This window comes from Gorilla gorilla, chromosome 6, assembly GCF_029281585.2.
Source record: "Gorilla gorilla gorilla isolate KB3781 chromosome 6, NHGRI_mGorGor1-v2.1_pri, whole genome shotgun sequence".
NCBI classification, from domain to species: domain Eukaryota; kingdom Metazoa; phylum Chordata; class Mammalia; order Primates; family Hominidae; genus Gorilla; species Gorilla gorilla.
The window spans coordinates 24,071,939-24,094,237 of NC_073230.2; the positions used below are offsets into that span (position 1 = coordinate 24,071,939).

The 22,299-nt window shown below is 39.7% G+C and overlaps 2 protein-coding genes across 3 annotated transcripts in view; one reads left to right on the top strand and one right to left on the bottom strand.

Annotated features, from left to right (window-relative positions):
* Window positions 1-14,191, bottom strand: part of ANKMY2 (ankyrin repeat and MYND domain containing 2) — a 49,462-nt gene extending 35,271 nt beyond the window's left edge. Inside the window, exons 1-2 of the mRNA XM_004045129.4 lie at window positions 13,882-14,191; window positions 4,788-4,852 (exon numbers count right to left, since the gene is read on the bottom strand). Of these exons, the coding sequence (XP_004045177.2) occupies window positions 4,788-4,852; window positions 13,882-13,948 (132 nt within the window). The 5' untranslated portion in view covers window positions 13,949-14,191. The remainder of the gene's footprint in view (window positions 1-4,787; window positions 4,853-13,881) is intronic.
* The window catches only part of BZW2 (basic leucine zipper and W2 domains 2), a 61,317-nt gene continuing 52,916 nt past the window's right edge, over window positions 13,899-22,299 (top strand). The window contains exon 1 of one of the 2 annotated variants that reach the window (XM_019031272.4): window positions 13,899-14,660. In XM_019031272.4, the coding sequence (XP_018886817.2) occupies window positions 14,356-14,660 (305 nt within the window). In that variant the 5' untranslated portion in view covers window positions 13,899-14,355. Of the gene's footprint in view, window positions 14,677-22,299 lie in introns of both variants that reach the window. The other variant, XM_019031273.4, reaches the window with a different exon arrangement.

Genomic DNA, 22,299 nt, shown 5'->3' on the forward strand with positions numbered 1-22,299 from the left:
TTTTTTTTTTTGAGACAGAGTCTCACTCTGTCACTCAGGCTGGAGTGCAATGGTGCAATCTCAGTTCACTGCAACCTCCGCCTCCAGGGTTCAAGCGATTCTCCTGCCTCAGCCTCCCAAGTAGCTAGGACTACAGGCGCCCGCCACCACGCCTGGCTAATTTTTGTATTTTTAGTAGAGAAGGGGTTTCACCATGTTGGCCAGGCTGGTCTCGAACTCCTGACCTCAGGTGATCCAACCGCCTCGGCCTCCCAAAGTACTGACATTACAGGCGTGAGGCACTGCACCCGGCCCAGTTTTTCTACTTCTATATGAGATGAATATATCCATTTTAATTTTCTACAAAGATCATATGGGTTTCCAAATGTGTTATCTGAATAACAAAGTTATGACAATCTTCTTTATAATTGCAGTTATGTTTTTCTTTCTCCCTCCCTCCCTCCTTCCCTTTCTCCTTTCCTTCCCCCCGTCTTTCCTTCCTTCCTCTCTCCCGCCTTTCTCCTTTCCTTCCTTCCTCTCTCCCTCCCTTTCTCCTTTCCTTCCTTCCTCCTTACTGTTTATACATATTGTTTTCTTGCTTGTACTTCCCAAGCTGTATCTATATTTTGGTTTTAAGTTGATAATTTTTACTGTTTTTTCTTTCCTGTTTTATTGAGATACAATTCATACAGCATACAATTTACTCAACTACTTTGTACAAATAAATCGGTTTAATATACTCACAGAGTTGTGAAGCCATCACAATCAATTTTTGAATATTTTCATAATCCCTGAAAGAAACTCCATACCCATTAGCAGTCATTTCCCACTTCACCCCCACTCCCTTACTCAGCCCCAGTCATCCACTAATTTACTTTCTGTTCCTATGAATTTGCCTATTTTTGGTATTTTGTATAAATGGAATCCTAAAATATGCAATCTTTTGTGACTGACTTCTTTCACTTAGCATTAATGTTTTCAAGGTTGACGCATATTGTAGCAAATATCAGCATTTCTTTCATCTTTGTACCTGAATAATACCCATCATAGGATTATACTATATTTTGTTGATGTATTCATCAGTTGAACATTTGGGTTGTATCTACCTTTGACTATTATGAATAATGCTGTTGTAAACATGCATTTGCATATGCAAAATTTTGTGTGGATATATGTTTTCATTTCTCTTAAGTATATATATAGGATTTCTGGGTCATATGGTAACTCCATGTTTAATCATGTGAGGAACTGCGAGACTATTTTCCAAAGTGGCTACACAATTTAACATTCCCACCAGCAATGTACGAAGGCTCCAATTTCTTTACATCCTCGCTAATACCTGCTATACCACCTTTCTGATTATAGCTATCCTGGTGGATATGAAGTGGTATTTCATTGTGCTTTTTATTTGCATTTCCCTGATGGTTAATGATGTTGAGCCTTTTTTCATTATGTATCGATCACTTGTATATCTTCTTTGGAGCAATATCTATCCAGATCCTTGGCTTATTTTTTAATTGAGTTATATATTGTTTTATTATTGAGTTGTAGAAGTTCTTAATATTTTCTAGTTACAAGTCCCTTATCAGATATAATTTGTAAAATTTTTCTCCCATTTTGTAGACTGTCTTTTCACTTTCTCGGTGGTATGCTTTGAAACACAAAAGTTTTTAATTTTGATTATTTCCAGTTTATCTATTTTTATATTGTTGCTTATGTTTATCTGCTTTTAAAATTTTTTATTTCTGTTTTTTCTAAATCATTTCTTTTTTTTTAGTATACTTACTCTTTTAATAATTTCATGAATTGAAAGCTCAGAACACCATAAAGATTAAAAGTGCAATGATAAACACTACAAAATTTCTTTTGAGTATCACTTTGGCCAGCAAACAAAGCTTTTGATAAATGTTGTTATTTTCAGTTGTAAACAGTCAGCAATTTTTATTCCTATATCTTCATTAACCTGAGAATTATTTAGAGACAAAAAAACAAATTCCAAGATATGTGCTTCATTATTTGGATTATATTTTTGTTTCTTTTCGAATGTATTATACTACATTTAGCAAAGCTGTCTGAAATAAGCTACAATTTCCTTTATAAAATAGTATAATACATGGATTAATTTTTATCAATGTTACATGTAAAGAAGATATACTATTTTTTTCTGCTAATATACAGTCCATGTACTGTTAACTGGGTTATCCAAATTTTCTACGTCCTATGTTACTTTTTTTCTATTTAATCTGTTAGTTTCTAAAAGGTGCTGTTGCGATCTTACAGATTTCTCCTTTGAGCACCATCATTTTTTTCTTTATGAACCTCAATGCCTATAGCTGATAAGTTTATAAGAAAAGGCTTAAGGCTATTATGTTCTTGGTGTATTATTAATTTAATATATAAGACAGAATGTCCATACAATTATTTTTTGCTTTAAACTTTATTTTGTCTGATATTAAGTTTGCTACCCATGTGTGGGTAAAGAGTTAACAGAACCCCTTTCCCTTCTGCATGAGAAAATGAAGTTCAATGAACTTTTTAGCACTAGACTGTGCTATATAATATAGTAGCCACTAGCCACATATGGCTATTTAAATTTAACTTCTAATTAATTAAAATTAAACAAAATTAGAAACCGGTACTTCTAGCCAAGATATAGTAACAGAAACCAGAGTTATCTTCTTCCTAGAGTAACAGAAAAACAGACAAAATAACAATTTGCAAGACACTGTCGGTTAGGCAATAAAACACGTGATCCCTGAGAAAGGGAAAGCAACCGAATTGGCTCCTGCAATTGCCTAGCTTATCACCTTAACAGGGTTTATAGGTTACAGTATATGGAGAGGTCAGCCAGACTGAGCCTGGCAGACTGCATTGAGGCGATGGAGTTGAGCATCCAGGGTCACCAAGTTGGCTTAAGTTCCCAGGAAGAGTAAAAGAGAGAAGAGAGCTGCACAGAAAGAGAATTCTAAAGATCTGCAGAGGGTTTCTTCAGAGTGTTTGGCTGGAGTACTGATCAACACACGCACATGTGGAAACTATCCAAGCCTGGGCAAATAACTAGCTGACAGCATTACAAGGAATAGCATCCAGTGCTCACACAGGGCCAGGAAGAGTGCCTGTTCCCACCAGCCAGGCTTGAAAACCTCAAGCATCTGAGAACATTGCATAGAGGACAAGGAAGGGCCTTAGTTCAACACCAGGAAAAAAATCCTTTACTGAGCATTTTGCTAGTTCCACCTAACAAACATTAAAAACTAGAACTGAAATAATCAAACTGCTTCCAAGTAACTTAACTGTGTTCATGAAAAAAAGCTCAGGAGTATTTAGAATCATACAGCACCCAATAAGGTAAAATTGACAATGTCTAGCACCCAGTAAAAAACAATCAAACAGGGAAAGAATAAAAACATACAACCCATAAAGAGAAGATAAATCATTCAAAAAAAATAAAAACATATGTCCATACCAACATTTGTACATAAATGTTCATAGAAGCTTTATGGTAATCGTCCCCAAACTGGAAACAACCCAAAACTCTAACAGCTGATGAACGGATAAAAAGATTATGGTATACACATACAATAAAAAAAACTACTCGCAAGAAAAAGGAATAATATATGCTACAGCATGGGTGAATCTCTATGCTAAATAAAAGATGCTAGATTAAAAAAAGAGTACTTATTGTGTGATCTCATTTATATGAAATTCTTGGAAATGCAAACTAATATATTGTGACTAAAAGCAAATTAATGCTTTCTGCAGGAGTGGGTGGGGAAGGGCAGGAAAGAGAGATTACAAAGGGGTATGAGGAAACCTTTGAGGTAATGGATATCGTCATTATCTTGATTATAGTGATGGTTTTACAGGTATATACATATATCAAAGCTTAACAAATTTTACACCTTAAATATGTATAGCTTATTGTATATTAATTATACCTCAATAAAGCTGCTAATAACTGAAAGAAATGAAGGAATCTAAATATCTAGTTCCTCAGTCAAACTTCCCTTATTTGAAGTGTTTAATGGTGACACATGGCCAATGGCTACTGTAATGCTCAGATGTTACCACCATTTCCAAAACTTATTTTAGAAGCAACTATTCTAGGAAATTGAGTTTAAGTTCACTGAACTTTCCCTAGAACTGAAGTTGCTGGATCAAATAATACACTCAGTTAAAATTGATACATATTCCAAAATTTTCTACAGAATAGTACATCAATTTACACTTAACCATTAGCATTTAAAAGTCCATTTTTCCCCATGCTTGACAAGAAATAATATGATTTTGACTTTATTTGCACTTATTTGATTACTAATAAGACTAAACTATTTTTACATGCTTATTTTTCTTTTGTGACCTATTTGCTTACATTTAGTTTAGGAATTATTAGTGTAATATGAGCAAAAATGCTAGAAAAAAGACTTGTATTAAGAGATTTGAAGGCTGAGCATGGTGGCTCATGCCTATAATCCCAGCACTTTGGGAGGCCAAGGCAGGAGGATCATGAGGTCAGGGTTCGAGCTCAGCCAGGTGAACATAGTGAAACCCCGTCTCTACTAAAAATAGAAAAATTACTCAGGAGTGATGGTGGGTGCCTGTAATCCCAGCTACTTGGGCGGCTGAGGCAGGAGAATCACTTGAAACAAGAAGGCGGAGGTTGCAGTGAGCCAAAATTGTGCCACTGCACTCCAGCCTGGGCGAAAGAGCAACACTCCATCTCAAAAAAAAAAAAAAAAAAAAAAAAAAGGATATATTATCTCTTCTTATAGGAAGTAAAATCCTTTATTAAACTTCTAAAATCTTACCTCGTCCAAACAGTTGACACGAACATTCTTGCTGGATAATAATGTTCCAGCTTCTTGGACAGTACCTAAAAAAAAAAAAAAAGATGAAAAGTAAGGTTATTTATCACTAGAATAAGAGAAAAATCTAACATCAAGGAAATAAACCTTAAGGAGTTATCTGTAAAAGTAGATCTAGTCAGTGTAGGTTGCTAAGAAATGAAACATCCAATCACATACTATTTATTTTACAAAGTAATTGTCCAGTAGAATAGATTTACAGAAACTAAAAATAGCTCCATCTTGTTTTTATTTTCACTGACCTTAAAGTATATTACACTGGCCACATTTTCCTTTTGGCAGTAATACAATAACCACAAAGCATAAAACTTAATACTGAAAAAAAATCTTAAAGGGTATCTAATCCAAATCACCATCTGAAGCTTAAATTCCAGTCAATGTAATACTTGGAATTCAAAATGCAGTCAGTATTTATATAATTTGTCAGCACCACATCTTGTGAATTGATGACATATTTATAATAGAATGCTTGGTTTGGAAATACTTAGGTGAAACATATCTTTAATGCCTAGTACTACATTAAAGTGCTCTATGATCAGTACTCACCATCCTGAAAGTCAACTAATGTAAACCTTAAGGTCACTCCTCTGTAAATTTGGAAAGAAGCTATAATTGGGCCAAAGTTGTCAGGTTTTTCCAGTCTTCTATAAGGCATAATGACAGAAGCATACTTGCAGGAGAGAATGTTGCTATTATCATTAGTACAAGCCAGCCACACATTTTGCCAAGAAATTTCTGGTTTTACTGGGAAGAGGTCAATGAAATTGAATGTGCTGAGGGAGAAAGGCTAAGATAAGCCTCTCCTATAAAAGAACATAAAAGAATAGATAAGTCTCCCAACCAGGTTATTTCCTCTCTTTAAATTTAGACTTGTAGTGCAAGAATGTGCTAAACTCTGCTAGCCTTCTAGAGTTTAAGGTGAAATGCAAAATAAAGATTAGCATGCTTTTTTCTCTCTGACCCACTTCTTAAGCAAGTCACCTGAGTTCCCCTCACCAACAGAGAAGAAACAGAAACATCTCCTAGATAGAGAAGTAGCTCTGTTGGGAAAATGTCAAGTGAATGATCTACACGTCCCTGGAGTATGATGGCAGCTATTTTTTTTATAAATAGTGCATTTTTCTGACCCTGTATTCCGTCTGAAAACAGTTAGTATCACTGGCCGAATCGCTATGCGAGGGCAAGCCAGTTCTACATGAAACCTTATTCGTATCTGTGGCTTCTCTTCAGAGACTTTCTCAAAAATCTTTATAGAAGAATAAAACCAGAGCAAAAAACCCTGCACCCCAGTTTCTCTTGAGGAAGATGCTTCATCCAAATCCCATTCTCCACTGAGAACCAAAGTTATTTTCTTTTTCTATCTGCCCAAGAGATGTTTTTGCAAGAAAGGGAGAATACTATAGGGATTGTGAGCATGTCAAAGCCTGCTACATGTGAAGAGTAGAATGGGGATTAAGATCATAAACATTTGGCTCTCATTAGAGAACAGGCTGATAATTCTCTAAGGTGTTTGCCAAATAGCCAACAATCTAAGTTAACATATTCTGTAAGGGAACAATATATTTTAAAGATGATGCATGTATAATGGAAAACAAACTGTTCTCTCCTGCTTAACTCTCACTCAATAGTCTCAATCTTTCACTTCTGACACCAGATATATGGGGTTTCCCCCATAAACACCAAGCAATTCTCCATTGGACACCAATGGGGTATCCTATAATTTAACTCATTTCTAACATTGTTTACCTAAAGTTAGTCAGATCTTACAGGTCAAGGGCTCAGTCCACAAGACTGTCCCCACTTCAGATGCCAATCATAAGCCCCTGTACTTCTGACTGGCTATAAATCAGGGTTCCCATGATCCCCTCCTCAGGTTCCATAATTTGCTAGGACAGCTCACAGAACTCATGGAAACACGACTTACATTTACCCATCAATTACAAATAATATTACAAAGGACAAAGATGAACAGCCAGATGGAAGAGGGGCAAAGAGCAAGGTATGTGGCACGGGGCACAGAGGTTCCACGCTCTTTCCAGGCACTCATTCTTCCAAGAACTTCCACGAGTTCAGCAATCTGGAAGCTCTCTGCAACCTGTAGTTCAGTAATATTTATGCAAGCTTGATTACATAGGCGTGACCTATTATTAAGTCAGTCTTCAGCTCCTCTCCCTTTCCTGAAGATGCGGGGAGGGGTGGAGTTGAAAAATTCAACCTTCTAATCACGGCTTGGACTTTCTCATGACCAGCCCCCATCCTGAAGCTATCCAACAGTCGCCTCATTAGAACAAAAGACATTTCTAACGCCCAGGAAATTCCAAGGGATTAGAAACTCTGTGTCAGGTACCAGGGTCAAAGACCAAATATTAGAACAATAGATGCACCTAGCACCCCTATTGTTCAGGAGATTATAAGGGTTTTAGGAGCTCTGTGTTAGGAGCCAGTGGCAGAGACCAAATAGATACTTCTTCTTATATCATACATGTACACATACCCACAATCACACTAAGGTTAGCCTTTTGAAATGCAGGGGCTGGAATGAGAAAAATAATCTGAAACAGATTGGGCTTCTAGAGAATAAAAATAGATTTGGAACATGGATGAGCAAAACACTCCAAGAGGAAAAACTGTGATGATTTCCAATTTGGTGTTCACAATGTAATGACATTAGTCGGAAATTATAGAAGGTCCAGAATAGCATAGAAATGTGAAACACATGGCTCACACAGAAGGATTTTTACTTTATGTCATTCCTACTGTCCATAGTAGACTTAAATAATATTTTACAAGTAAGTGTAAAAGATTAATTGCTTTATTCTGGGAAATAAATATGTTAAATCTGATTTAACAAACTGCTGGGGGTGGAAGATAGAGTACTATAAGAAGGGATGTGCAAGGAGCCAACATTTACCTTCATTGGAGATAAGAAACAACAGACCAAAACTAATCAAAGTAATAATTAGTGATTTATTTCCCTTTAGAGAATTTCTCCAACTGCTCAAACCAAAGAAGAAAATACAGCATAACCTGCCTCATTAGGGTGGAATTGATCACTTTATCTGGATGAACAAGCATTTTAGGAGAGAAAAGATTATGTACATAATATTTTCCCAGCATGGACAACATAGTGAGACCCCATCTCTACAAAAAATTTTCTAAAAAATTAGCAAGGTGTGGTGGCATGGACCTGTAGTCCCAGCTACTCAGGAGGCTGAGGTGGGAGGACTGCTTGAGCCCAGGAAGTTGAGGCTGCAGTGAGCTATGATCATGCCACTGTAATCCAGCCTAGGCAATAAAGTGAGACCCTGTCTCAAAAGAGAATGATATTCTTAGTGTTACTGCTCTCTCTTCTACTACATTATAGCTTTTTCAGGAATACTATAAAGTGGAACAAGACCTGCAAAACTTGGCCAGGCATGGTGGCTCACGCCTGTAATCACAGCACTTTGGGAGGCCAAGGCGGATGGATCACCTGAGGTCAGGAGTTTGAGACCAGCCTGGCCAACATGTTGAAACCCCATCTCTGCTAAAAAAAAAAAAAATACAAAAATTAGCCAGGTGTAGTGGTGCGTGCTCGTAGTCCCAGCTACTCAGGAGGTTGAGACAGGAGAATTGCTTGAACCCAGGAGGAGGAGGTTGCAGTGAGTCAAGATCGCGCCACTGCACTCCAGCTTGGGCGACGAGAGCGAGACTCTGTCTCAAAAAAACAAGTAAATAAACAAATAAAAGTAAATAAAAAGACCTGTAAAACTCTCAGTTTCCTTATCTATGAAATAAGGATAACAATATCCATCCCACAGTTATCTGAGGAGTGTCCTAATGTGGAGCACATATAAGCCTTTATTAGATCTTCTTTTTATTTTGTATTCAGAGCAGCACAATATAATTCATTGTAACATTTCTAATATCTAGATCGGGAACACGGGTCTCTACCAAAGACAAGAAGATGCAGCCAAAACAAACAGAACAGGAGAAACAAACATTCTGTTTTCGGCAATTCATCACACAACCATGAGATTCAAACACATATAGATTTCAATCGTTATTATTATTGTTTTAATTTTTTATAGATACAGGGCCTTCCTCCATCGCCCAAGCTGGAGTGCGGTGGCATGATCATGGCTCACTGCAGCCTTGAATTCCTGGGTTCAAGCAATCCTCCTGCCTCAGACTCTTGAGTTGCTAGGACTACAGGTGCACGCCACCGCACCCAGCTAATTTTTACATTTTTTGTAACAATGGGGTCTCACTATATTGAGACCCAGGCTGGTGGCAAACTCCTGGGTCCAAGTGATCCTCTTGGATCCTCCTAAAGTGCAGAGGGGTCACTCTACAGGCATGAGCCACTATGTCCAGCTGGATTGCAATCATTATTTATTGGAAGCCATGAAAACGGATATTTTAAGGAATATATAATCAAGTTAAGGATTTAGAAATCTATTTGGCTTTGTGAGTTGTTATAGTGTTTACGTATAAGTAAAATCATGTAAAAATGTTTAAAGTGCCTTAATTTTAAAACAAGAACATATGGATATAGATTTTGATATAATCATAGATATAAAGCTATAAATATATTTTAAAAGTGAAACCCCATCTCTACTAAAAAGACATAAATTAGCCGGGCGTGGTGGTGCACGCCTGTAATCCCAGCTACTCAGTAGGCTGAGGCAGGAGAATTGCTTGAACTTGGGAGGCAGAGGTTGCAGTGAGCCGAGAGCGCACCATTGCATTCCAGCCTGGGTGACAGGGCGAGACCCTGTCTCACACACAGACACACACACACACACACACACAGTGGAGACTTCTAATTATAACATGCATTTTGAAATTGTGAATTTGTGCGATGTTTCTAAAAGGTCTCCTACTCATATCTATTTTTAGACTTTGTAAAAAAAAATGATCTTAAATTAGTATTACAGAGCACTGTATAAAATTGAGAGTATCTAAAAGAGCTGTTGCTGTGAAAATGAAGACAATGAAGCCCATATAGGTTGCATAACCTGTCCAGCCATCCAACTAATGGTAACCATATTTTTTAAGTTAATATTTTCTTTGAACTCTGTACTATAATTGGTTATAAGCAGACTTGAATGTTTCTCAACCATAAAGACACCAGAAGTATTATTAACAACACAGGACCTTAGAACAGGATCTTATTTCAATAGTCCCAAATTGGAAACAACAATTGGGCATCAATGGGAATGGATGCACAAATAGTAGTATATCCTTCCAGTGGAAATAAAAGAAGAAAATAAACTACATACTATTGGTACACATAATAAATATGAACCCCAAAATCATAATGTTGAAAGAAGCCAGCCCCCCCTCAAAAAAAGGATACTTATTGTATGATTCTACTAATATAAAATTCTAGAATAGAGAAATCTAATCAACAGAGGCAGAGATCTGTTAGTGGTTGCCTGCAGATGGGGATGAAGTTAGTGACAGATCACGAAGAGACATAAGGACTTCTTAGGGGGTGATGAAGATGTTCATTATGTTGATCTTACTGATGGTTTCACAGATGTATGTTTAAATCAAAACTGATTAAAAAGTGTGTACTACCTGTAATATGTGCAATTTATTGTATCTCAATAAAGTTGGTAAGAAAAAGCCTTATTATCCAAACTTGTTTCATAGCTCCTTTACACAGATATGAAAAAAAAAAGGAAGTATAATACTTTCTTGTTAGCAACAGTAAGCCCAGGAATTTCAGGTACTAAATAAGAGAAGTAATGTGAAAATTATCTAGCTCATAGCCTTAAAAAAGGTTTAATTTATTTCATAATAGTGCTTGCTCTGAGATTAATGAAAAAGGTATCAAAGCTTAGAAGAATGGGTCACTCTACAAGTAATATAAGCCAGTTAAACACAGTTCAGTGATTTCAATTTTTCTTACATACTGTTAAATGAATGCTGTCATTAACTATGATTTAAATGGGTATGTTGGAAACAGATTTTCATTTTCATCTGGAACTTCTTGGCATTCTAATAAATAAAAAGCCCCACTTAGAGTCTGTCCTTCTGGAGAGCAGTGGCCGGCAGATGGGAATCACTTAAATATTTGCCGAGTTTATTTCAGATTGACCAAGATGCCAGGCTAGACTTTGCTGAAAAGTTGTTAGTTCAAAGTACTAGAACTTATTGTCTCATCTAGAGTTTTTCAAAGTTGAAAAACGTATGAAAGAAAAAAAAAATTCACTTCACCCACTTTAAAAAAAAATGCCTCTTTTGGGCACAAATATAAACTTTGCTTATGGCCTTTTTTCAACTATAAAATAAAAATTTACTTTAAATTTAATGCACACAGAACTACAAAATCAGTAACATTTAAAACTGAGTTAACTTGACAGATGTTGTTTTGCTAAAACTAAATGACCTCTCAAAGTGAATATTGTATGGACTGCTACGGTACTGTTTCATGTTTTGTTTAGTTTGTTTTTAAGTACAGCCTGTTTATTACCTATGGGCCCTGTGATACCTCTGCTCTGCCACTTTCTGCCACTTACCGGTTTGACACTAAGTTTCCTAACTTCCCAGTTCCTCAGTTCCCTTGCCTATAAAGTGAAGATTACTGTACTTATCACAAACACGAGCAGTATTTCGAATGCTTTAACTATACTAACTACTTTCATCCCCATAACAACGTCGTGAGGTAGGTATTATTATTATTCCTATTTTTCACACAGAGGACTTGAGGCTCAGGAAAAGTCACTTGCCCAAAGGCCACATCACCAGTAAATGAGTTAGAATTTCAAACCAGACCTGCATGGTTAACCACTATCCCATGCTGTCTCTCATACTGTCACAGCTTAAAATTAATTCCTAGCTCATCCAAATTAAATGCATTAATATATGTAAAGTACTTAAAATTATGTGTGGCTTGCAATAACAGTCAATAAACGTTGGCTATGGTTGTTTTTCTCATATCTCCCATTACTTTTATGAGTGCAAGTGATGTCCCACAGACCTTCATTTGACAAGAATGCATCACATACGAGGTCCACATCAGTTCTTTTCTCATTGGCACGGTCCAATTAAAGCGGTGAAAGCATCAGTGCACTCATGCAACTTGATGCACCATGTGAGCCCAGAAATACCACAGCAGTAACCAGAATAAACGCACATTAATTCAGGTTTATATAATCTTCGAAATAAATACTGATGGACACCTGAGAATGTATCCAAGGAATCCCTTCTCCCCTCTCAAAGACTCAATTTATAAAACGGCTATTTTTCACTTTTAAGAGATCACATGATGGGCCAGGCCCAGTGGCTCATGCCTGTAATCCCAGCACTTAGGGAGGCCGAGGCAGGAGGATCACTTGAGCCCAGGAGTTCGAGAGCAGCCTGGGCAACACAGGGAGACCCCCACCACCCTATCTCTACAGAAAAAAAAAAAAAAAAAAATCTTTTTAAAGTAGCCGGGCATGGTGGCTCGCACCTGTAGTCCCAGCCACTAGGGAGGTGGAGGCTGCAGAGAGCTGCAACTCCAGCCTGGGTGAAGAGTGAGATACTGTCTCAAACAAACGAGAGAGAGAGAGAAAGAGACAGCGAGAGCGAGAGAGAGAGAGGACATGTACTAGCTCTGTCCTGCTTAAAAGAATTTTTGTCCCTCGTGGATTGTGAATTGATCCTTTGTCTCCTTTTTGCCCAGCACAGTACCTGGCACACAGCTAGAACTTGCATGTTTGCTTAATTGAATCCCGGAGCCATCAAAGGCAGGGAGAAATTACCTAGAGACAGGAAGAACTGAAAGACCGAAATGCCAAATAGGTCAGCAAGAACCATGCAGTACAACAATCTAAACTCTAACCCAAATGCCCAAATTCCAGGCAAAGAACACATCATTGATAGATACAGCTGTGACTGACTTAGAATAGTTGAGATCAGATCTGGTGGGCTCAGCTTATCAGCACCTGTTGAGTTCAAACCGGAATTTTTTCTCCTTCTCATGTAGAGTTTCCTTGTCGCTATGAAGAATAAATCTGCCTTATTCTCTAGGATTCCACATTTCGGCCTGGCTACTAAGTAAATAAAACTGGAAACTGGGAAGCCTTATGCTGCAATGACTGGCATCTCTGCCATTCGAGGACAAACATGGCTATATTATTACTGAGTTTAAAATCACCACATTAATTGCCCGGAGTCCCACGCATCACCATCCCTGCACCGTAAGGGTGCAGAAGAAGCATGCAGTCACGCTGATGTCACCTGCCAGGTAACGGGACTCGGCAGGGAACTCCCCTGGGACGTCCACTCGGGGACTCCGGGGAAATATGGCTTCTGGCTCGTCCTCGGGGCTCCCCGCTGGGACTCAGCACTGCGGAAGTGGGGCACGCGTTGGGGGAGTGGACAAGAAAGCGCGAAGGAGCGCGATTAGAAGGTCTCATCTGTGCAACGTGGGCCGAGGGGTGGGTGTGGAGGCCTCGCCAATTTCCTTGTCTCTCTAGGGTTCCTGAGGCTGTCGGGGCTTCTGGAAGCCAGGGAGGCCCTGGATACGGAAGTCTCAATGCAGCAAATTACAGACCTAGTTCTGTGCCCTTATGAAGAACCCCTCTCCCTAAGGGCGCCCTCCACTCCCAAGCGGGGGCGGGGATTGGCAAAGGATCCAGATCATTAGGCCTGCGGAAGTCTAAAGGGTCATTTAGACACCCACCTAAGAACCTGAAACTACCAGGACCGACCGCGGTCAAAATCCCTCGGGAGCAGTGAAGAATTCACACACTGGGGTCCACACCCCGGGACGCTCACAGTAACCTAAGGCGGGGCGTGGAAATCCGTACGTTTCCAAAAGCGGATTTAGAGGCCGAGCCTCTGTAACTACCCCTCTTGTCCCAGCACTGCTTCTACCTCCCCACCTCTCCGCCCCTGCAACCTTTCCCAGACCAAAGGGAGAAACGCTCTTTCCCGGTTCCAGGCTGCAAACCTTGCAGAACCGCAGCCAAAGGTCACCCAGGCCAGGAGCGCCCCCCCGGGCTCCGCCACGCCCCCCGGCCAGGCTGGCCGCGGCCGCGTCGCAGCCCAGCACCCGTACCTTTCCCGATGACTTCCAGTAGCTCCTTCTCCTCCTGGGTCAGCTCGCCTTTCTTTATGTGAACCATTGCTCCCGCCAGCTTGAAGGTTATTCCGTTTCTTAGGAAGTATTAAAAAAGAAACGATGCGTCTGTATTGGGACCGCCAGCCGCAATGAGGCAACTTGAGACCAAGACACTGAGTAGCCAACCGCGGAAACGCTTCGCTTCTCTCCTCCTTCCCGCGGGCTGGCGGACAGCGGGCGAGCTCGGGCGAGCCAGGCGGACGGTCTCTGCAGGCCCAGCGGCGGTCACCGCCTGCCGCCTGTCATTGGCCCTGCCGAGGAGGAGGAGCCGCAGGAGGCGGTAGCGAGAGATCGCCATTGGAGCAACCTGGGAGGACAAAACCAAATGCAGAAAGCTGTAGGGGGGAATTAAATTCCTCCTACACGTTCCGCTCCCCTATCCTGTCCGGTTCAGATACTTCGCCATATGTAATGTTGAAAATTCTACAGCTGGCAGTTATGTGCTCAGCGACGGCTTTCTGGGGCGTGCAGAGGCCCCAGGTTGTCGCCGTACCCCCACCATTCCCCCGGGAGTGGCGCGGTCTGGGCGGGGGCGGTCTAGGAGACGGGGGCGGTACGGGAGGCGGGGCTGCGCCGGGTTCCGTGTGTCTATGTCAATGTGTCTGTCCTTCACTCCTCCATTGTCTGCCGCCGCTGCTGCTGCTGCTGCTGCCGCTGCCGCTGCACGAATCGCCGCAGCCCCCAGCCTTGCGCGTCGTCGCTACCTCCTCGGACAGGTGAGAAGCAGCCCAGGTGAGGCAAGGGGTGCCGTGAGGGTTGCGAGAGTAGCGACTGCCGCCCCGCCGGGGTTTCCATCGGGCAGGGGCTGGCGGGGAGGAAGCATGTGCCTCCTGGGGCGGCTTCCTGCCTCGCGGTGGAGAAGCCCCCGCTCCACCTCATCATCACGGCGCGTACGGGGTATCAGTGCCCTGGGATGAAGACCTCCGACTCGCAACGTTTGGCCGCCCCGGGAGACCCTGGGACCGCGGGCGGGCGGGCGGGGGCCAGCCACGCGGTGGGAAGTGGCGGGTGCACATGGTCTCGTGCGTGGCACCGCCAGATGCGGCTCCCGGGGAGGCTGGGGCCGGGGCTCTGGGCTAGGTAGGGGTCGGGAGGAGAGCGCCCCTTTACTAGCGAGTCAGTGAGAACAGACTCGGGAGAAGGTAGTTTTTACGCTGTTGATCCTCGCCCTCCCCACTACTTGTCATCTCTTTGGCCTCTGTGGAAGCTGTAGAAGAAAACCTGATCGCCCAATGTTGCTTGTTAAAGATGTTTGGAAACAATTTACAGTTGCACTAATACTTGGTTTATGAGAGACAGCCTGGGGGAGGGGGAAGGAAGGGCTTCTTTGCTCTGCTAGAGTTCTCGGTTCTCTTTGTAACTCAGATCTTGAGATTTATGGAAATAGGGAGTGGAGGGTGGGGAGGTTGGAGAGGGCGGAGATTAAATTGGTGTTGCTGCCTATATATAGCCTTAGATTAGCCTCTTAATCCAACCTTCATTCAACTGTAATACGTAGCCTGGAGCTTCGACCATAGGTAGATGGGGGGTAAATACAAGTGTGTATTTCGGAATAAGATTTGCTTGCTAAAATGCGGGTATCAGTCATTTCTCCAGGGTGCACATTTATATTTACATCATCAATGAAAGTTTCTTTGGAAATTAGTGTTGTTTTACTGTTGTTTCCCTACAGAGTAGTATTGATGTTTCTCTCAGTATGTGTGTCAAAGAGACGTGTATGTGTCAAAGAGAAATATTTGAATAATTATGTAGGTGGTTTTTGTTAAGCATCCCCAGGACCACTGTTTCTTCTCATAGCGCCATACGAAAAGCGAAATGCATTTTCCTCTGGCCTTAGGCATTTATTTTGCGTGAAGCTTTCACTAACATCTGAAATCTCCTGGAATATGTTTATCATTATTTCCTGCCTTTAGCAAAAATCTTTCCTAAACTCCAGCTGTTTTTCCCCCCTAAAGCTTCAGCATTAAAGGCTGGGACAGATCTGAGCCAGAACATCTTACATGAAAATGGTTTGAAATTATTCATCTCAGTGTATAACAAAGATACTTTTGTTGGATGATGCTTTAATAATGATGTGGCTGTTCAAGCAAGTAGTAAGGCTCCTGAGAGTGACCAATCTTTTGTAATGCTGTTAGTTCAGAGTTACAATTGATTTATAACATAGTATCATGCGGAAGAAACCCACAAACCTAAAAAAACAGTTGAGTGGTAACCTCCTGGAACATGTGATTTAGCATCTTACCAGCAGATGCATACACAGAATTGGGTACTTCATTGCTAGTATTTCCATCTCTTGTGCCAAATCTGGGCCATGGTTACTTGAAGGTCACACCTGTTTGTCTCACTGGGGTTGTCAGTTCCTCGAGGATAGCAGCTTACTATCTATTTTCTTGATGCCTTATGACACTTGGTTGGTATTTAGTGCTCTCTGAATAAATGACCAGTGAATTTAGAGACAATAACGTTGAAAGAGAATCTAACATCTACCTAGAAATGCAGATAAATCATGTTCAGTTTACATTTCTAGAAACAGATTCATAATGGGTACTGTTCATTAGATGGATTGATTACATTAGTAGTTTTGTATGGTGTAAATATTTAATGTAGGGATAAGATTAGATAATAAGCATATTAAAGCAGATTCACATCAAAGAAGTTTTATTGATAATAAGATAGCTACTTCATATTGAGTATTTAGTCTGTGCTAGATATTCTACCAGATGCTTTGCATAGAATTATTCTAGTGTTATGACAACCCAGGAATTAGCCAATATTATACCCACTTTGCAAATAAGAGGACAGAAGCTAAGGGAAATAATTTGCCCACAATCCCATATTAGGAAGTGTCAGAGTCAGAATTGGAATAATGATTTCTGAAATGTTTGAAATGTTGTATGTGTCCTCTCATATCTTTTCTATTACTACCACTCTAGACCTATTGCAATGCATCTTAAGTAGCGTGCTTCTCTCTCACCTGTCTCCATCTAGCTAATTCAGGGAACTACCAGTTCAATAAACATTGAGCACCCATCATTCTTTGAATGGCTCTCTGCTGGCCACAGAATAGAGGGCTGGGTCTGGCCTGGAAGGTTCCAATCCATCCATGGTCTCAGCAGGCATTTCCAGTCATCTGGGCCCTCCCACACACTGGGCTCTAAGGTCACCACTCTGCTTGTTCCCCAACCTGCCGGTAATTTCCACCCCTTTGTTCCTGCTTTTCTCCTCCTCCGAATGATTTCCCTTCCCTTTTCACTGAATCTCCTCTCCAGATCTGATGAACTATTCAACTTTCCAGACACAATTTAAACAAAACCTCTTTTCTTCAGCTTTTGTGTTCATCTCTCCCTCTCTATCCAGTAAGGGAAATATACATGCTAGTAAATACATTTATTCATGTCTCTTGGCAAGGGTTATAAGTAAAATCTTTGTACATGGAGGATATTGATATGCAACATGGCTACTGGTATCATTGCTGGCAGCCTTTTAATTCTCTCTTCTTACGGATTCTAGCGACCCCTCTTTTACCGCCCCCCTCAATTGACATCATTGCTTCTTCATCTGAATCTCCATGAAAATACCTAAAACAAGCACTTTCTCATCGCATTCTATTATAGTTATTATTAATCTGTTTGGTCCCTTCTCATTCTAGAGTATACATTAACTAGGTCAAATTTATCTTTGTTTCTCAGGTTTAACCCAGTGTCTTGCACCTAGTGTATGCTCAGTACAAGCTGAGTTGAATTCAGTTTGATCTCTAAGTTATTTTAGGTGGATTTGTTTTCCTACTTGACTAATCCTTCCTGGCAATGTGAGGTGAGGTGGCACTAAGCACGCACAATCATAACCAGAGGCAGAAAGTCTTTAAATGTTTTGGATCTCAAGCTTCTTGACATTCTGATGAATGCTATCAACCAAGAAAAATTGTTCTTGTGCACATGTTACAAATTTGGCATGCCATTCTTAGATTTCCCCATTAAAGACCCTGATTTCCAGCTCTCTCCATTAGGAGAATGCTGCCTTTTTGTTGCATTTTTGAGTATTACATCTTTCAGGGTACTGTTTTTCTTGACATTTGACTTTTTTTCCTTAGACTTAGGTATCTTTATTGACTGGATATTTGATAATAAGAAATTTTGATTTTTTAAAGTTTGAAGTAGATTACGGTTATATTTTTAAAAGATTACTTATCTTTTAGAGATAGGAACAGAATTATTTCAGAACTGGATGAGAAGACAGCTGAGATTTGCTTTAATATAATTCTGTGACAGAAAGGAAGAGAGACTGAATGAGAATATAAATGAGATAAAATTGACTATGTTAACAGTTGAAGATGGGTGATGAGTGTATTCACTTGATTATACTGTTCTCTCTACTTTTGGATATATTTGAGATTTTCCATAATGAAGTTTTTAAAAAGAAAATTTGGAAGTATTACAGCCTCTAAGAAATCTTTTTTTTTAAAACACAACATAAGAAAGTAATATAAATACAAATGTTCTTTTTTCTATACTTGGAGTTTCGCTTATGTGATTATTCATTTAAGTGTTAAAACAGTTACACCTAAATCTGCAAAGAACTGTCTTGTGAACAATGCGTTTCCATAAACATTTGACATCACATTTTAACTTCTCCAAAAAGTAAAAGGTTGGTGGCATTACTCAGTGCTTGTAGAACAAATTGATGAATATCTTACTGGTAGTTAATCTTCATCTTTTTTGAAAAGAAAATTCTGAAGAAGGGGTACAGATATATTTAGTTTAACTGAGAAAATCAAGAGGTGAATGAAGTGGAGATACCGATGTTCTTCTTTGCGTCATAATCCAACTCAGAAGGCATTCCAAAAAAAAGAGTACCAAAACTGTTTCGAGCAATGTCAGCACTGATAGGATAAGTATTAGTCTAGGAAAATCAGGAGCAGGCCCAGGACAGGGTGTGACTGGTAGGTTCTTACTCAGTGTTTGCTTAGCTGAATACTTCATCTGACACCTACTTTCTAATTTGTGCAATTTTTTAAACTGATTTTTTGATGTTTACAATTTTTTATTGTGTTTTAGATATATTAAATGTCCTTTATAACATGTCATCCTAGACTTTGGGATTTTAAAAGAATATTTAATTAATATGAAATCCACCAATATTAGCAGGTCATAAACAAGAATACTTTTCATTCTTAACTCACTCATTTCTGTGTATTGAGGCCATGGCGCTCTTTAGCAAGTATCTTTTGGGCAGTTAGGTGCCAAGTGGAATGATTTGCCCCGTTCTAAATTTGGCATGTATTAAGTGAAGAGTGCCAAAATTGTTCAGGTAGTCATATTTGTAAACTATCTATTTAGAAAATAAAGATTTGAATAACTCATTGAATGAACCATTCTTTAAGGTTAAATGCCAAAAAGATAATGTTCTCATTATTCTTTCTTGATTTTTAGCAATAGGTGTTTCCATTGATGTTTTTTAAGTTTATTCAAAAATTAAAGGAAAAAAGTATAATGACAAAAAGAAAGAATAATGCCCTGTATTAATATTTAAGATAGTATAATCCTTTGGCTATCTTTAATTCCATTCTGAAAATATTAATATTTTAGTAGGAAAACAATAACTTAAGATGTAGAATTATTTTTTGTGTCAGATGTAGCATTATATTTTCTTTTCACATCTCAACTTATTTTTATGCTAGATGAGAACTTTAAAAAATATAACAGGTGTACTGTTATTTTTGAGGACTTCTAAATAAATCTCAAGAAAAGCCCTGGGGCAGAGATGAATAATAAGGGATAATAATGTTTAGCACTATAGAGAATATATCATAAGCTACTATTGGATGATATTCTACTGTCATCCTTTTTATATATCCACACAGAAGACTTTAATGCTTTTCAAACTAACCTGGATTTATGGTCATTTCTAAGAAGAAAAAAGAAATGTTATATGTTTTTCTCAGTGAACAAGGTAATTGAATGGGACTATTATAAGCAGGAAAGAGAACCCCTAGTTGACGGTGCAGAGGAAACTGCTGGCTGGAGGAAAAGGATGCGGTGTTAGTATTTGGGAGTGTGAAGATTGTGTTTTTGTTAGAGTTGAGCTTCTGCAGGAAACAATTTAAAAACTGTATCCTATAGTGCTAGAAATTATGGTGCCATAAATTTCCTAATATTCGTATGTCCCTAAGAGGCAATATTGTTAAATTCTCTCTCTAAAGATAAATGACTTTTTCCCCCCACCGCTTAATAGAACTCTATGGAGAACTCTTTGGTATTTTGGAAGTAACATATGCTAATTCAATTTATCCAAGTGCTGAACTCAACTTTAAATTAATATTTATGCGCTACTCCATCTTATTCCAAACTATAAAATTTATGAGGCAAATAATGAAAAAGCTGTCTTCGAGAATCACATAAATAATTCTCTAAGACATTGCAACAGCTTTTGTTGGCTCCTTGGAAAATGCACTGAGTGGAGACAGTGGATCAGGTTCTGGCCCCAACTCTTCCATGTACATAAGCTCCAGATGGGCAGGGATCTTCCTGCTTTGATCTCCACTGTCTTACCAATGCTAGAATGGAATTCCTGACCTCAGCCAAGTGGTTTGACATCTCAGTGCCTTATCTGAAGGTTAGCTTAGAGACTGGGCTTACATCCATGGTTTTCAAAGTATTCCATTCCACGTGGATGCCACTTGTAAGTTACAAAGTAAAAAAACACGCACTTAATTATTAAAACGTTAATAAACAGAACTGCAACTCTAATGCATCATATGTTGTCTTTAAACATAGTGGAGACCATCAGTGCTTGCTAACTTGTTCTGCCCGATTGTGCAATACTTGGAACAAAGCTCCACCTGCTAGAAAGTGACCTCCATGAAACTTGCCTGATTTAGTGCTTGCTGCATCCCTATTGACTAGTACCAGACCTGGTATATTTGGCAAACAAATAAATGAATGATTCTCTGTAGGTTTAAACCTTTTTTTTTTTTGAGACGGAGTCTCGCTGTTGTTGCCCAGTCTGGAGTGCAATGGTGTGATCTCGGCTGACTGTAACCTCTGTCTCCTGGGTTCAAGTGATTCTCCTGCCTCAGCCTACCGAGTAGCTGGGATTACAGGCGCCTGCCACCATGCCTGGCTAATTTTTGTATTTTTAGTACAGACGGGGTTTCACCATCTTGGCCAGGCTGGTTTCGAACACCTGACCTCGGGTGATTCACCCGCCTTGGCTTCCCAAAGTGCTGGGATTACAGGCATGAGCCACCATACCTGGCTTAAACCTTTTTAAAATGTATGATTCAGAGAGCTTGTAGCTCTGTACTAGTTCTTTTTTATTTCCTTTAATTCAACTTTGTATGTCCACTTCTGTAAAGTTGTGTTAGGGAATCCAGTCCCATGTCATCAGCGTGCCCTAGACTAGGCTTGGCATTTCTATCCAGTTCATGCTCTCATTATGTAATAAGCATGCATATGGAAAGTAACTTTGTGTGTGTGTGTGTGTGTGTGTGTGTGTGTAGCCCTTCAAATAAAGCTTCACCTGCTAGACAGGCTTGGGCAGGTCCCCTTCTGGGAGGATGGGAGTTTCTTGGTTGAGAGAACTAGTAAGTGAGCAAATATTTGGACTCATGCCCACCACCACCTTTGAGCTTCCTGAAGGTCCACTATTACGATTTTTAAGCAATTGCTCCAAAACAGAATTCTCTCACTGGCTACCAGTCTAGGCCTTACTTTTCTTTTTATTTCTTTTTTTTTTTTCTGAAGATTTTATTTTCCTCTTTTCCTTGATTAGAAATCCTCTGAAGAGAGGCAAACACTTCAACACCCTTTTGCTGTAATAACTTGTCTTCTGATTTCCCATTGGAGTAATAGTCACCAACACTCCCATCAGTTTTGTGTCTGTTGTAAACTAACTTGCTCTCTGGCATTGCCACTCCACTTCTTGCTGATTTTCATCTCCTGGTTCTCCTCGCCTCAGTTAGCAAGGCCAGTGTTGTGTGTGCTGTCCATAGCTCCTTTCCTCTAGGTGGAAAGTAAATCTCATATAAAATCATCTTTCTCCTCTGCTATGTAAAGCTCAATATGTATTTAGGTATCTTCCAATGAAAAAGCACTTTTCTGGAGGAAGGAACATTGGAGATGAGGATACTCATTAATAATAAATATTACTTTTGTCTTCAGTGGAGGTGAAAATCTCGAATGCATAGGCATTTTCTAAAAGGTTACATAGGATGATGTTAAAGGGTTTAAATTATTATCATCTCCATGGAGTGGGGTTAGGATATAAGGTCAAGAGCGAAAGATTGGGAAGAGCACTACCCTTCTGTACTGTGTTGGGGTTTTTTGTTTGTTTGATTTTGTTTTGTTTTTGCCATCA